At 31.1% G+C, this 13,315-nt stretch overlaps 1 protein-coding gene across 1 annotated transcript; it reads right to left on the reverse strand.

The window, feature by feature from the left end:
- Nucleotides 1-10,929: 10,929 nt before the first annotated feature.
- LOC100527605 (uncharacterized) lies at nucleotides 10,930-11,612 on the reverse strand. Its single transcript, NM_001251660.3, has one exon. It carries the CDS (start codon nucleotides 11,550-11,552, stop codon nucleotides 11,238-11,240), a length of 315 nt encoding a protein of 104 aa, NP_001238589.2. The 5' UTR covers nucleotides 11,553-11,612; the 3' UTR covers nucleotides 10,930-11,237.
- Between the last annotated feature and the right edge of the window lie 1,703 nt (nucleotides 11,613-13,315).

A 13,315-nucleotide genomic window follows, 5' to 3' on the forward strand; every position in this document is an offset into this window, starting at 1 on the left:
GATAAATGTCTATACAGCAAGTTTGATACTCATGGCAAAGGAGTTATCATTTGTCTGTATGTAGACGACATGTTGATCTTTGGTACCGACCAAGATCAAATTGATGAAACTAAGACATTTTTGTCTTCTAAGTTTGATATGAAAGATATGGGGGAGGCGGATGTGATCTTAGGAATAAAGATCAAACGTGGAAACAATGGCATTTCCATCTCTCAATCACATTATATTGAGAAGATATTGGAGAAATTTAATTTTAAGGATTGTTCTCCGGTAAGTACTCCCATTGATCCTAACCTGAAGCTATTACCTAATAAAGGTGTAGCAGTGTCTCAACTTGAATACTCAAGGGCGATAGGATCACTCATGTATACAATGATTAGTACTAGGCCTGATATAGCTTATGTTGTTGCTAAACTCAGTAGGTTTACAAGTAATCCTAGTTCTCATCATTGGCAAGCTATGAATAGAGTATTCAAGTACTTAAAGGGAACCATTGACTATGGTTTGACATATACTGGATTTCCTTCGGTTATTGAAGGTTACTCTGATGCAAGTTGGATAACCAATATGGAGGATTATTCATCCACAAGTGGTTGGGTATTCCTCCTTGGAGGAGGTTCTATCTCTTGGGCATCCAAGAAACAGACCTGCATTACAAATTCAACAATGGAATCTGAATTTGTAGCTTTAGCAGCAGCTGGTAAAGAAGCTGAGTGGCTAAGAAATCTAATCTATGAGATTCCATTGTGGCCCAAACCTATACCTCCCATGTCTATCAGGTGTGATAGTCAGGCAACTTTGGCTAAGGCATATAGTCAAGTGTATAATGGGAAGTCTAGACACTTGGGTGTTAGACACAACATGGTTCGGGAGTTAATCATGCATGGTGTGATATCAGTGGAGTTTGTGAGAACTCAGCATAATTTGGCCGATCATTTAACCAAAGGGTTAAGTAGAGATCTCGTAAAAAGGTCGGCTGTGGGATTAGGATTAAAGTCCATCTGAAATCTCTTATGTTAAGATACCCAATTCCCATCTAATATGACATTAGGTGCTGAATTCAATGTGGAAAGCTTAACATGTAGAGATTGGAACACATCATCGAAAGTATCCCAAAAGGAATGTGTTCGGTTCTGTAAGTTAAGGAGGTTGAAGTATAACTTCTCAATGGTTCTTTTGAAAAATTGCATTTACAGGTGCAAGAAAGAAAAGAACTACCTATATAAGCATGAAGTTTAGCCGCTTCAAGAAGCTGGGACTTGGCTTTGATATGCTTATGAAGGATAGGGACACAGGCTAGTAAAACTAGTGTCGAGCAAGAGTAATGTTATAAACTATTGTGCAGATTATCTTCATGTATTCATTATGAATAGAAAGGGTTCAATCCTTAGTGACACCCTGATATTCGAATATTTGAAACGTGTAATTTGCTAAGATGAAATTCAATCGTCACGATATTTCATTTATGCAGTAGTTTGTGGTATGTTATGACTTTGGTGATTTGATCGGTAATTACACTAAAATGGGGGAGGTTTGTTGGACATTTTAGTGTAATTGATCTCTTTATTATGTTAAAATAAGAGTGCACGCTTGTTTTAATGTAATAACGAGATGTTCGGTTTAGGCAAAGGTTGGAAGTTATATGGAAGTTACTAAAACTTCCATCAACGGTTGGAAGTTATATGGAAGTTACTAAAACTTCCATTAACGGAAATTTTTAAAAATAAATAACTTCCATCAACTGCCAAAAACCACATGTTCTTTGATTATAAATAATCATCCTGGTTCAGAAAGCATAACATGTGAAAAACTCACAAGACCAAAACAAAACTCTTGAATTATAATCTTCTGATTTTATCCGATTGAACAATTTTGGTTGAACCCCGAAATTTGATTCAATCTGAAAGTGTTTATACACGACTTCAGATTTATCCAGGATTATCTCGATTTTCAAAATTAACCAACAGATAGCACACTGCAAAATCAACTCCCCCCACCTAGAGAGGACTTTTTTGCTGCTGAGAGTAATGAGTATCACATTTATGAAAAAAAAAGAACAAAGAGTATCACTATATCTTGTTGGAAATAGAGAATGCCGTACGGTAATCCATAAAAGACGGTATTTGGAGAAAATGAACTATATCTTACATTCACTTTCTTCTATTCTATCGCACTCAAATATCATTCTTTTATATTTATCTCTGCATTATTTTGTCCTTATTTTAGATTTTGACCGGTGTGTTTCACGCGATTAATCGTTCTAAATTTTATAATTGAAATTTGTATTGTAAATAATATAATGTGTTATAATTTTATCTTTATATTCTCATAATAAAATATAATTTCACTATAATAATTTAAATATTAATATGGCATTATGTAAAATGTTAATCTCCATTATATGAAAAAGTATACTTACCTTTATGAATAAAAACAATATTCAAATAAAAAATATTCATCTAAGAAATTTTAACTTTGATTGAAAAAAATGTTTATTCACGTGTATTATATTTTATATGATAAATTAAATTTAAAATTTTCTTCATATATTCATGAAAAACATTCATCCCGTTTGTTATAATTTTTTTTTCATACTTTCTAAGATAATAAAATAAAAAAATTTAATAAATTATTTGAATAAGGAAAGAGATAGTAATAAAAAATACATTCAAATTAACATTACTATAATAAAAAGTATAATTTCAACATAATAATATAGATTAATTTGACTACAAGTAAGTTTTTCTTTTACGTAAATTATGTGGAAATTTCTACTTGTGTTTTATAAGAAGAAAAATTTAATCTCTAAGTGTTATAATTTATACAGAATTTTTATTTTAATATATTGACATTAACTTTTCAATGCATAAATAAAAAAATCGAAGTTAAAGAAAATCATGAATAATTTATCTAAGTTAGAATATAATAAAGAAATAAATAACTAATTATTTGTTTAAAAATTACTTTCAGATACTAATCTTGCTTGGAAAAATAATAGTCATTATGCTGATTTAATTTGATTTTTTATGTAATTAAATATATATTATTTCTGTAAAAGAAATTTGGAATTTGTTTGGAAAAAAATATTTAGTAAAAAATTTTATTTTTGTAACTTTATTTTAATTTTTCATAAAAATTTGTTAACCTGTGTGTGCTATGTTTTATATATTTTATATGGTACATCAAGTCTTAATTTTATTTCATATTTTCATAAAAATATTCATCTCTATTTGTTATATGTTCTTCATACTTTCTATGTTCCTATAATAAAATATTCTTTAAAATATTTAAATAAAAATGAGATAGTCATAAAAAATTACATTCAAATTAAAATTATGATAATAAAAAATTATCATAATAATTTAGTGTAATTTTTCCAATTTTTTTTTCATAAATATTTTTTATTCCTGTTTTTATATTTAATATATTTTATACGGTAACTAAAGTCTAAATTTGTCTTCATATATTCATGAAAATCTTCATTCCCATTTGTTATATTTTTATTCATACATTTTATGTTCCTGAAATAAAACAAATTATTTAAATCAAGAAAGAAACAACCATAAAAAATTAATTTCAATAAAAATAATTCACCATAATAATCTGAATATTAATTTCACTCCAGATAAATTTTTTTTCATTGTGAATTATATTACGTCAAAATTGCTACTTATTTTTATAAGAAAAAGTATATTCATTCCTATATGTTATATTTTATATATATAAATTTTATTTTAATATATTGGGATATACATATCAATGCATAGAAGAAAAATTAAAATTTGTCCAAATATATGAAAATCATGAATAATTTATTTAAGTGAAAAGATAAGAAATAAAAAAATGAACAATTATTTGCTTAAAAATTATTTTGAGGCACTAATTTTGCATGGAAAAAATATCTGTGATTTTAGGTAATATTTATTAATTATGTAAAATAACTTTTAACATTGATTGGACAAAATTCTTAAATAAAAATGTCAATACATGTGAATTTAGTGTAAATTTAAAATTTTGTTCTTGTGTTTTTCTTTATTAAAAAATTTATCTTCGTGTGCTATATTTTATAATGGCAAGCTAAGTTAAAAATTTTGTTCATGTTTTTATGAAAAATATTCAATAAATCATTTAAATCAAATAAATGTGCATAAAAAATACATTAGCTTTAAATTATAATAATAAAAAATATAAGTTCCCCATAAGGAATGAAATATATATTAATTATGTAAAATAAATTTTAACATTGATTGGAAAAAAATTCTCAAATAAAAATGTTAGTACCTGTGAATTTAGTGTAAATTTAAAATTTTCTTCTTGTTTTTTCTTTATAAAGAAATATCTTTGTGTTATATTTTAAATAGTAAGTTAAGTTAAAATTTTTGTTCATATTTTTATGAAAAATATTCAATAAATCATTTAAATCAAGAAAGGAATGTGCATAAAAAAATATATTTGATTTCTATTATAATAATAAAAATATAATTTCACAATCAAAATTTAGTAAGGTGACTTCGATAAAAAAAAATATAATGTGACTTCAGCTAAATTTCACTAGGCTTTGGGCCTTTGTCAACAGTCTCGTTACGCAGATTTACATCAAATACATCGTCCAGGCTTGCTTGGTAAACAGTCAGGGCTCAGAATGAAGACCTTTCATCCATGCTTATGACTTGAGTGTCACCATTCGCTACGGGGTGAGGCCTGGCAAACTCCCTAGTAGGAGGATAAGGTGTCACCTTCAAACTTTCGGCATAGCATCGTGCCTGCTTTTGATTTGCCTTGACAGTGACGATCTCTCCCATTAAGGTGGGGAATTTCATCTTAAGATGGGGTGTGGAGACGATGGCTCCAAGCTTATTCAGCATTTTCCTGCTAACCAAAGACAAGTATGAGGTATCTACATCTTTGATTAAATACCTAATTATGAAGCTCCTTAAGAGCTGGCCTTGACCGAAGGAGGTTCTCAAGTTGACGTAGCCTCTAGTCTTTACTTTTTCTCCTGCAAAGCCAAGGAGTAGACCAGAGTGAGGCTAGAATGTATCAGGTGAGACTTCAAGCCTCAGGAAAATTTTCTAGTACAGTATATTCGTGGTGCTACCTTGGTCAATGAGGACCTTGGACACCATGAAGTTGGCGATTACGATGGAGACAACCATGGGGTCGTCCTGGTTGATAGGGTTGATACCCTTGAAGTCTTTATCGGTGAAAGTGATAGGAAGGAGACTTCATGGTGATGGTAGGTCGACACAGTTGATGTCGATGTCCTGGATGGCATGGAGGTGACATTTGCAAGACAGATTGGATTTCCCTTCACAGGAAAATCTGCCCGCAATGATATTGATTACACCTCTGATTTGTTGGGCGGGCTCATTTTCTTGTTCTTGCGGAGGTTGTCACTCTCGTATTTGCTGGTGGTGGCTCTGTTTCCCTTGATCTTCTGATTTGTCCCTTTTTTGTTGGCATCGTGATTTTTGTGCTGACTCTCTTGTTGTCCTTTGGGTCTCGCTTCTACTGGGTGATTGTTAGACCTCTTGACGAACTGGGATAAATACCCAGCATGTATAAGTTCTTCTATTTTATCTTTCAAGGCCTAATAATTTTTTGTAGTATGGCTATAGTTGCGATGGCATCTACAGTATTTGGTTTTGTCTAACTCCGGCCTGAAAGGAAATGTTGAAGGTAGTTTTATGGGTACCTTCGCATTGAAGGCCTCCTCAAGAATAATAGTGCGATTGGGAATTAGAGGTGTGTAACTCTCATGCCTGGCCCCTTTTGAGAGAGGCTGGCACTTGTCCAACTTATGCCTTTTGTCCGACTTGTGTGAGTCGGTCTTGGTACCTCCTTCTCTCTTGTCACGCTTTTGTTCGGCTTGTCGGACCTCGTTTCTGAACCTGGACATCTCCTTCATCTGGATGTAGCCTTTGGCTTGTTCGCGAAACTTGTCCATGCTACTAAGTGGTTTTTTGCACAGACTGTCCTCAAATTTACCCCATTGTAGGGTAAGGAGAGAGTAGTGCTACCTTTGGGTTGAGATTTCGGATCAGGATGACAATGCGTCCAAACCTATCCATGAATTTTCAGCAAGATTCATCATCTGCTTGTCGCAAACTGGCTAAAGTGGCAGAGCTCATGCGGTGTGACCCGCTGGTTACGTACTGAGAACCGAAGCGTTCAATAAGGGTGTCGAAGCTGTCGATGGACCTTGGAGGAGTCCTCCGTACCAGGTTAAAGTTGCACCTTTGAGGGACGTTTGGATGACACAATACATGATTGTGTCGTCGTTGGTGTATAGATTCGCCTAGGTGAGGAATATGTCTAGATGTTCATTTAGATCAATGGTTCCATCGCATTGTTCTAGGTTGAGTGGTTTCCAACCAAGGGGCATGTCAGCTTCCATGATGCGGTCGACAAAGGGGGTGTTGACGAGTAGTCCACCCTTTAGGACGGTGTATGTGGGAGAGACTAAGATAATCTTGGGTGTTGACGTGTTTTGGGGGTGTGATTCCCCTTGAGTGTGCTCAGGCATTGTGTGAGCATAGTGTTCGTCGCTCTTGGGGCATCTCACATGATCCTTCAATTGATCATGGCCAGCCTTTAGCTTTCTAAGCTCCTCCTCATGGCGTCGCTCTATCTCTGCAATGCGGGTTTGGAGTTGTTGGAGAGTATCAATATCTGCCATGGTTGTTGGACGAGGATTGGAACCTTCAAAAGAGATCTTACATCTGAGGTCAAACCGTATGCTAACCATGGGTGAAAGAGAAGCCACGGGATAAGTTTTACCGCGGTCCCATGGTGGGCACCAAATATACTTACCAAAATCTGGAGCTGGCTGAGTCAGGGTGGACGTGGCCAAGGTGGGTTCAACGATCTCGCACGTTGGATTGAGGCACCCTTTGTTAAGAGGACAAGAGGGGAGACCTGCAAAATAAAAGACTTTAATGCTAAGTAAGTATCTAAGTTATGTGAGAATGAGTGAGTATGAAAAGGGTGAGATAGAACTTGGTACTTATAGAATGGAGTAGGAGTTGCAGGTCATTGTTTGTAGAGTCTATTACGGAGGTATAACAACTCTTGCAGATAATTACTAGCTTGTAGATAATTATAACTTAGAGATAATGTGTAGCTTATAGATAATTGAATACCTGCAACGAGATAAGAAAGTTACAACATATTTAAATAATGAAGTGGTTAGAGATAACTTGTCAGTTTGGAAGCCTGACTACTAAGGGCAAGACGTCCGTGTTCCTATGTCAAGGTTGACATGGAAGGTTGACGTGCGTATTAGAGTGTCACGTAGCTTACCACGTGTATTTTGTGAACATTGAACAGTAAAAAAATTATTCATTTAATCTTTATGGTTGCACAAACTTCACTTTTTATTTTTATCGTTACACTTAAAAATTATGTCTTTTAATCTTGTACAAACACTTTTGAATCCCTTTTGGTCGTGACACAAATTTTACCTTTTAGTCCTTACCATTGTATAACAACAAGGACCAAAATAGATATGAGAGGCTTGTACAAGATTAAAAGAGATTAATTTAAAATGTAAAAATTAAAAGGTAAAATTTGTGTAACTATAAAGATTAAATGAATAATTATTTCAATAATATTATAAGAGTAAAATTGATGGTTTATTTAAAGAAAATTATGAAATAAGGATTTTCCTTGTAGTCTATTTGTTGATCTTGAGTAAATTCAATTGGAGTGAGTGTATGTTTAGTAACGCGCTGAGTTGACATTTTTGAGCTGGCCCCTTCCTTTTTTCTTTAATGGGGGCGTTGTATTTATTTCTACTTGCCAACACGTGTCCTGTTTATCCTTCAAAACTTTTGCTCCTATTCTCCTAATGCATGTGAGGTCAACTTTTATCTCATCAGTCTTTCACTTCCTATTTATTTTCTCATGTAACCTTCTAAGTTTGATCCTTACATCTTTTACTTGCCACGACTATGCACTCATTCTCTAGTGTGTTAAAATATGTTATCGTCCTCTGTTCCAAATTTGGTGTATTTAAAAGATTTCTGAGAATGAGTAGGGTTAAACCGTTCGCACCTTCATGAAAATCCAAACACCAACCCTTTCTTATGAGAATGTTTTATTGGGAAATATAGTTCAAATAAGGTAACAAACTTAACTAGTCACCAATCTCAAGATATAATAATAGGAGAAAATTAATGTACAGAAAACCATTTAATTAATTTAGCTTTGATAAATTGCTTTTAGTAGCTCAAATCATATGCAGGCTTTGAGGGTGTTAAATTTAATTGAACAATTGATTAAATTTTGAAACTTCTTAATAATATATCGTTTCAAATTTTATCCGGTACATGTCAATAATCCTTATAAGTAATTTCCAATGTATCCCAAGCCGAGTCAAAAGCAATGAGTGGGACAGATAACTGGATAAGAAGGGGTTCATAGGATTGGATGAATGCAAGAATTCAATAAATTGAAGCAAACTAGTTTACTATAGTTTGTGTATTCAGGTTCAAATTGAACCTAATCAATGAAATACGACAATTCTAGCTTGGATCTTAGGTTCTATGATTTGAAATCTAATGATACTTTATTCAAACTAATCAATTGATTCTTTTATTCTTGTTTTTTCCTTACATTCATGGGTTATCAACATTTTCTCTGATATATTTTCTTAAACACACTCTTTAAATTTTTATTATTGATTGAAATTTATTAAAAATAAAAAAAATTAATTTTATAGCTTAATTGGTTAAGCAATATACGTGAATTATTATAAATTTCTGATAATTTTTTATACGTTAAACAAAAATTAACCAAATGATAGGTTCCAGTTCTAAGAATTGACACTATTCAAATTTCACCAAAATTAGTGTTACATGGTGTCCTTTACATTTCCTCCTTTCATTCCAATCTTTTTTCTTTAAGATCCTTGTTGAACTCGTATGCTTTCATTTACACAGTTGTATTATTTTCTGCTGGTCTCTTTTATATTTGGGACAAGTCTTTGAAGATGATTGTCAAGAGTGAACTCAAGAATAATATCTACCTCCTCCAAACTTCACAAACCCCATCATTTGTTTCTTTAAAACACCATTTTAATTCTGTTTGTAATTAGATTTCTCATTGTACTTGGCATTCAAGATGACTTGGGCATCTGTCATATGAAAATGTTTTGATATACTGAACAGAGAATAGAATTTTACTTGTTCTGAATTTTCCTATGCTCCTTGTTCAATATGTTGTCCTTTAGCCTGACAACATCAATTGACTTTCATTTTTAACAATAATTTTTCTGCTAACATTTGTTCGGTGCATTGTGACATTTTGGGGTCCTTATGATGAGCCCAAATGTACTGGACTAAGATTTTTCCTAACACTGGTAGATGATCACAGCAGATTCACTTGGACTTTCCTCTTGCAATGCAAGTCTGAGGCAACAAAGAACATCAATGACTTCTTTGTCTTTGATCGAGGCTCAGTTTGGTGATCCCATTAAATCATTTAGATCTGATAATGCAAAATAACTGGCATTTCATCAATTTTCTTAGTCTTGAATGACCACAGCAAAATTCAATCACCAATCGATTTCCCTCCCTCATTTAGTAAATATAATGAACAATACAAAATAAAATATTAAAATGTAATTTTGTCTTAGTTACAGTTCTTAGGATATATATTAAAAATTAAGTTTGATATAAACTAATTATGGTTCAATTTTATGGAATTGGAGCTAAAATTTGAAAGGCAATTTTGATACATGCAACAAACAAAATGATTGAAATTATCAGGTTTGATTCTAATTTTATGACTCAAACTTATGTTCACTTACCAAACTAATCTCACTTCAAAATATCCTTATAATATTGTGATTCATCTTATACCTAAAGAGTACAAAGATTTTTTTTTAATTATCTTTTACACTTTTTTCATAAATTTTAGGCTTAACATCACTATTGATCAATTATGTTTCGTAATTATTTCACTTTTAGTACATTAACTTTTAAAATTTTCATTCTTGTCCTTTATGTTTTTGAAACATATCATTTTGGTTATTTTTCCAATTTTGGTTATTTTTCCAATTAACGTTAATGTTATGTTATCTTTTAAATTTTAAAATGGCTTAATGTCACTTTTGGTATATTATGCTTCATAGTTATTTTACTTTGGTATATTAAGCATTAAAAGTTTCATTTTAATCATTTATGCTTCCAATCCTTTTTTAAAATTTAAAAGTTAACCGAACATAATGGACCATGGACTTGAATTATTTTTTATCGACCTGAACTTGAATTATTTTGGTCAACATTGACTAAAGTTATTTTTGACTAACCTCAAACCAGACATTATTTGGTCAACTTGATTGAGACTAATTTTGGCGATCTCAACCGGGATAATTTTTTGTTGACTCTACCAAGATTGTTTTTGAATATCTCGGACATCGAAATTATTTTTGATTAACTTTGACTTGAGTATTAAAAAATGTCATGATATTAAAACTTGACCCATGGATCAACCCTAACCCAATAGTTTTGTTAGCCCAAGTCATTTTGACCACTCTAAAAAAATGTCATTTTGTACATACAGGCTTAGTATTGGTATGTTAATTATTTTGAAACTGTTTAATAAATAAATCTTTTTCATGAAGGATATACAAAAAATTCAGTTAGTTGAAAAACTCAAAAAGAGTGTGATAAAAAAAGAGATAAATACTTCAATACGAGAGTAGGTGTTTGAATTTGTCACAACTTAGAAGCGAAAGTCAACAGGTTATGCAGCAAAATCCGACCAAGAATCCTCAAAAACAACATTAACCCTTCAAGCAAAAATTACTGAAAAATTAAACCAATTTGTTAAAATTTAAATTGAAGGAACAATGCCACAATGGTATTCAAAATTGACTCCTGCGACTCCTGCTGTCAGAGTTGAATATGCAAAGGGTAGTAAATCTGAGAAGAAAAGGTATATAATACATATCTGATAATAACAGCTGGAATTTTACTAAGTATAGAAAACAAAATTCCAGAAATACCTTCTTGTAATAATATATTTCTCAAACTTTTCCTTCTCGCAAGGAATATTATTCTTATCAACATTTAATACCATAAGCGTACATATGATACACAATAACACAACCACGACAAAAGTGTGAACCGAAAGCATCAATTATTATGCGCACAACTTCAGATTATGACAATCTCAATCATATGACAACATTGAAACCGGAAAAGAAATTATATTAAGATTGAAACATTTTCTTAGCAAGTCCTGGTGTAATCTCCACAACGTTGGTTAGGGCCGCCGCCGTTTTGGGATGGCAAGCAACTACGGTAACCATTGCTTTGTGGACAATTAACAGCAGCATTGTTGCTATTCCCTGTTTGGCCAGACACAGATTGACTCACATCATAGAGCATTCTTGCCACATGGGAACCAAACGAGAACTCTGATTCAAAATTATCACCGATGAGGCAATCTTCTGTGACACAGTTGTTGTTGTTGTTGGCGTTGACCACCTTGTAGTGGATGATCACAAGGATCAACAGCAGCACAAATGAGAGACCCTTCATCATTTTGTTGTTGCCTCTTCTTCTCTGTTTGGAAATTTGTTTTCTAGAGACAAAATGCTGCGTGGTTCATTAGTCAAGATCGTTGCCATTTTGTACCAATTTGTGTTGCTCTAAAATAATGAACGAATCCTCAACAACAATTTGAGAGTGAAATTAATGTATAATATATTCTTCTAAGTTCCAACTACTATCATTTTTTTAAGTATATATAGAAGAATTTATACATTTTTCATTTTAGTATATTGGGTTTATTGGATTTAGCTCTTAAGGAAAAATATTTAAAGTAAGAGTACATATATCATTAATTCAAAATAGGTTAAGTTTATGGAATTTTTTTTGGTTAAATTACTTAATTGGTCCCTATAGTTTCATGATTTTTACTTTTTTAGTCTTTATAGTTTGAAAGCGATTTTTTTAGTCTATATAGTTTACATTTTAATTCTCTTTTAGTCCCTGTAATTTTAAAAGTGATCTTTCAGTCCCTAAAGTTTCATGATTCTTATTTTTTTAATCCTTATAATTTTTAAATTACATGGAGTAGAGAATTAAAATGTAAACTAGAGGATTAAAAAGAACATTTTTAACTACAGGGACTAAAAGAAAATTAAAATATAAATAGGACTAAAAAAACTATTTTCAAACTATAAAGATTAAAAATGTAAGAATCATGAAATTATAGGAACCCAAATGAATAATTTAATCATTTTTTTGGACTATACTATTTGTACAAAATAGCCTCTGTTAAAAGAAGTGATCACTAATCTTCATCAATGACCTCGAGCTTACATAAGGTGGGTATTCTCCTTCTAATATAATTTATTTTATACTTAAGACCTTGAGCCATTTGATTAAGACACAAAAGCCGATATCATTTATGTTTTGTTGATTTTTATGAAATATTTTAATTCGAATAAAAGTATATACATATATTATTTATTATTTTTAAATTAATAATTCCTAAAATCTTCTTTTATTCATTTTACTTAATTTTATTGGAGGATAAACAAAAGTACGGAATAAAAATTCACATGCCTTTTTTTTAATTATTCTTCTTCTAAAAGAAACTAACTAATAGAAACACATGTGGATAAGTGGTTTATTTTGATCTCCAAAATTGATTTTAAGGTTTATTTTTTTAATTTTATAAATATAATGTCAAATGATGAATCAACAATTAAAAAATACAGTAGTCTCTAACCATAAATGGTATTTCAAAGTAAGTGACTAAGTAGATTTTGTTTACGTTTAGATATTTAAAAATAAAATATAGAAACAAAAGCTAATAATTTTAAAAGTTGAAAATAAAAATAGTGAATATAGAAATAATAAATAAAACTACTATGGCGTCCCACAAAATATATAAATAATAAATAAAACTACTATGGCGTCCTTTCAACATTTGACTGAGTGTAATCACATTATTGTACATGTAACCGATTCTATTATTATCACTTCAACTTCTAAGCCAATTTGCTACTCATTCGTTCTAAAATAAAATAAGTGTTGTAATAGATTATTTCATACAAAATAAGAAAAATTATAATACATAAAAAATGATAATTGTATAAAACTAACCCTAATATTAATATTATATTGAAATACCAAATTCACATTTATTAGGGATATATTAGTAGAAGAAAAAATTAATACTATATTAAAAATTAACATAATATTTATTTTAGGATAATTTTTTTTCTAGATGCAACTATTTTGGATCGAAAGAAGTAGTATTTATACATGAGAATGCCCTTCTTAGTCAACGTGTC

The sequence above is a fragment of the Glycine max genome, chromosome 11 (assembly GCF_000004515.6).
Source record: "Glycine max cultivar Williams 82 chromosome 11, Glycine_max_v4.0, whole genome shotgun sequence".
Classification (NCBI taxonomy): Eukaryota; Viridiplantae; Streptophyta; class Magnoliopsida; order Fabales; family Fabaceae; genus Glycine; species Glycine max.

Coding starts and splice junctions, on each gene's coding strand:
- LOC100527605 (NM_001251660.3), bottom strand. CDS start 11,552: ATGATGAAGGGTCTCTCATTTGTGCTGCTGTTGATCCTTGTGATCATC.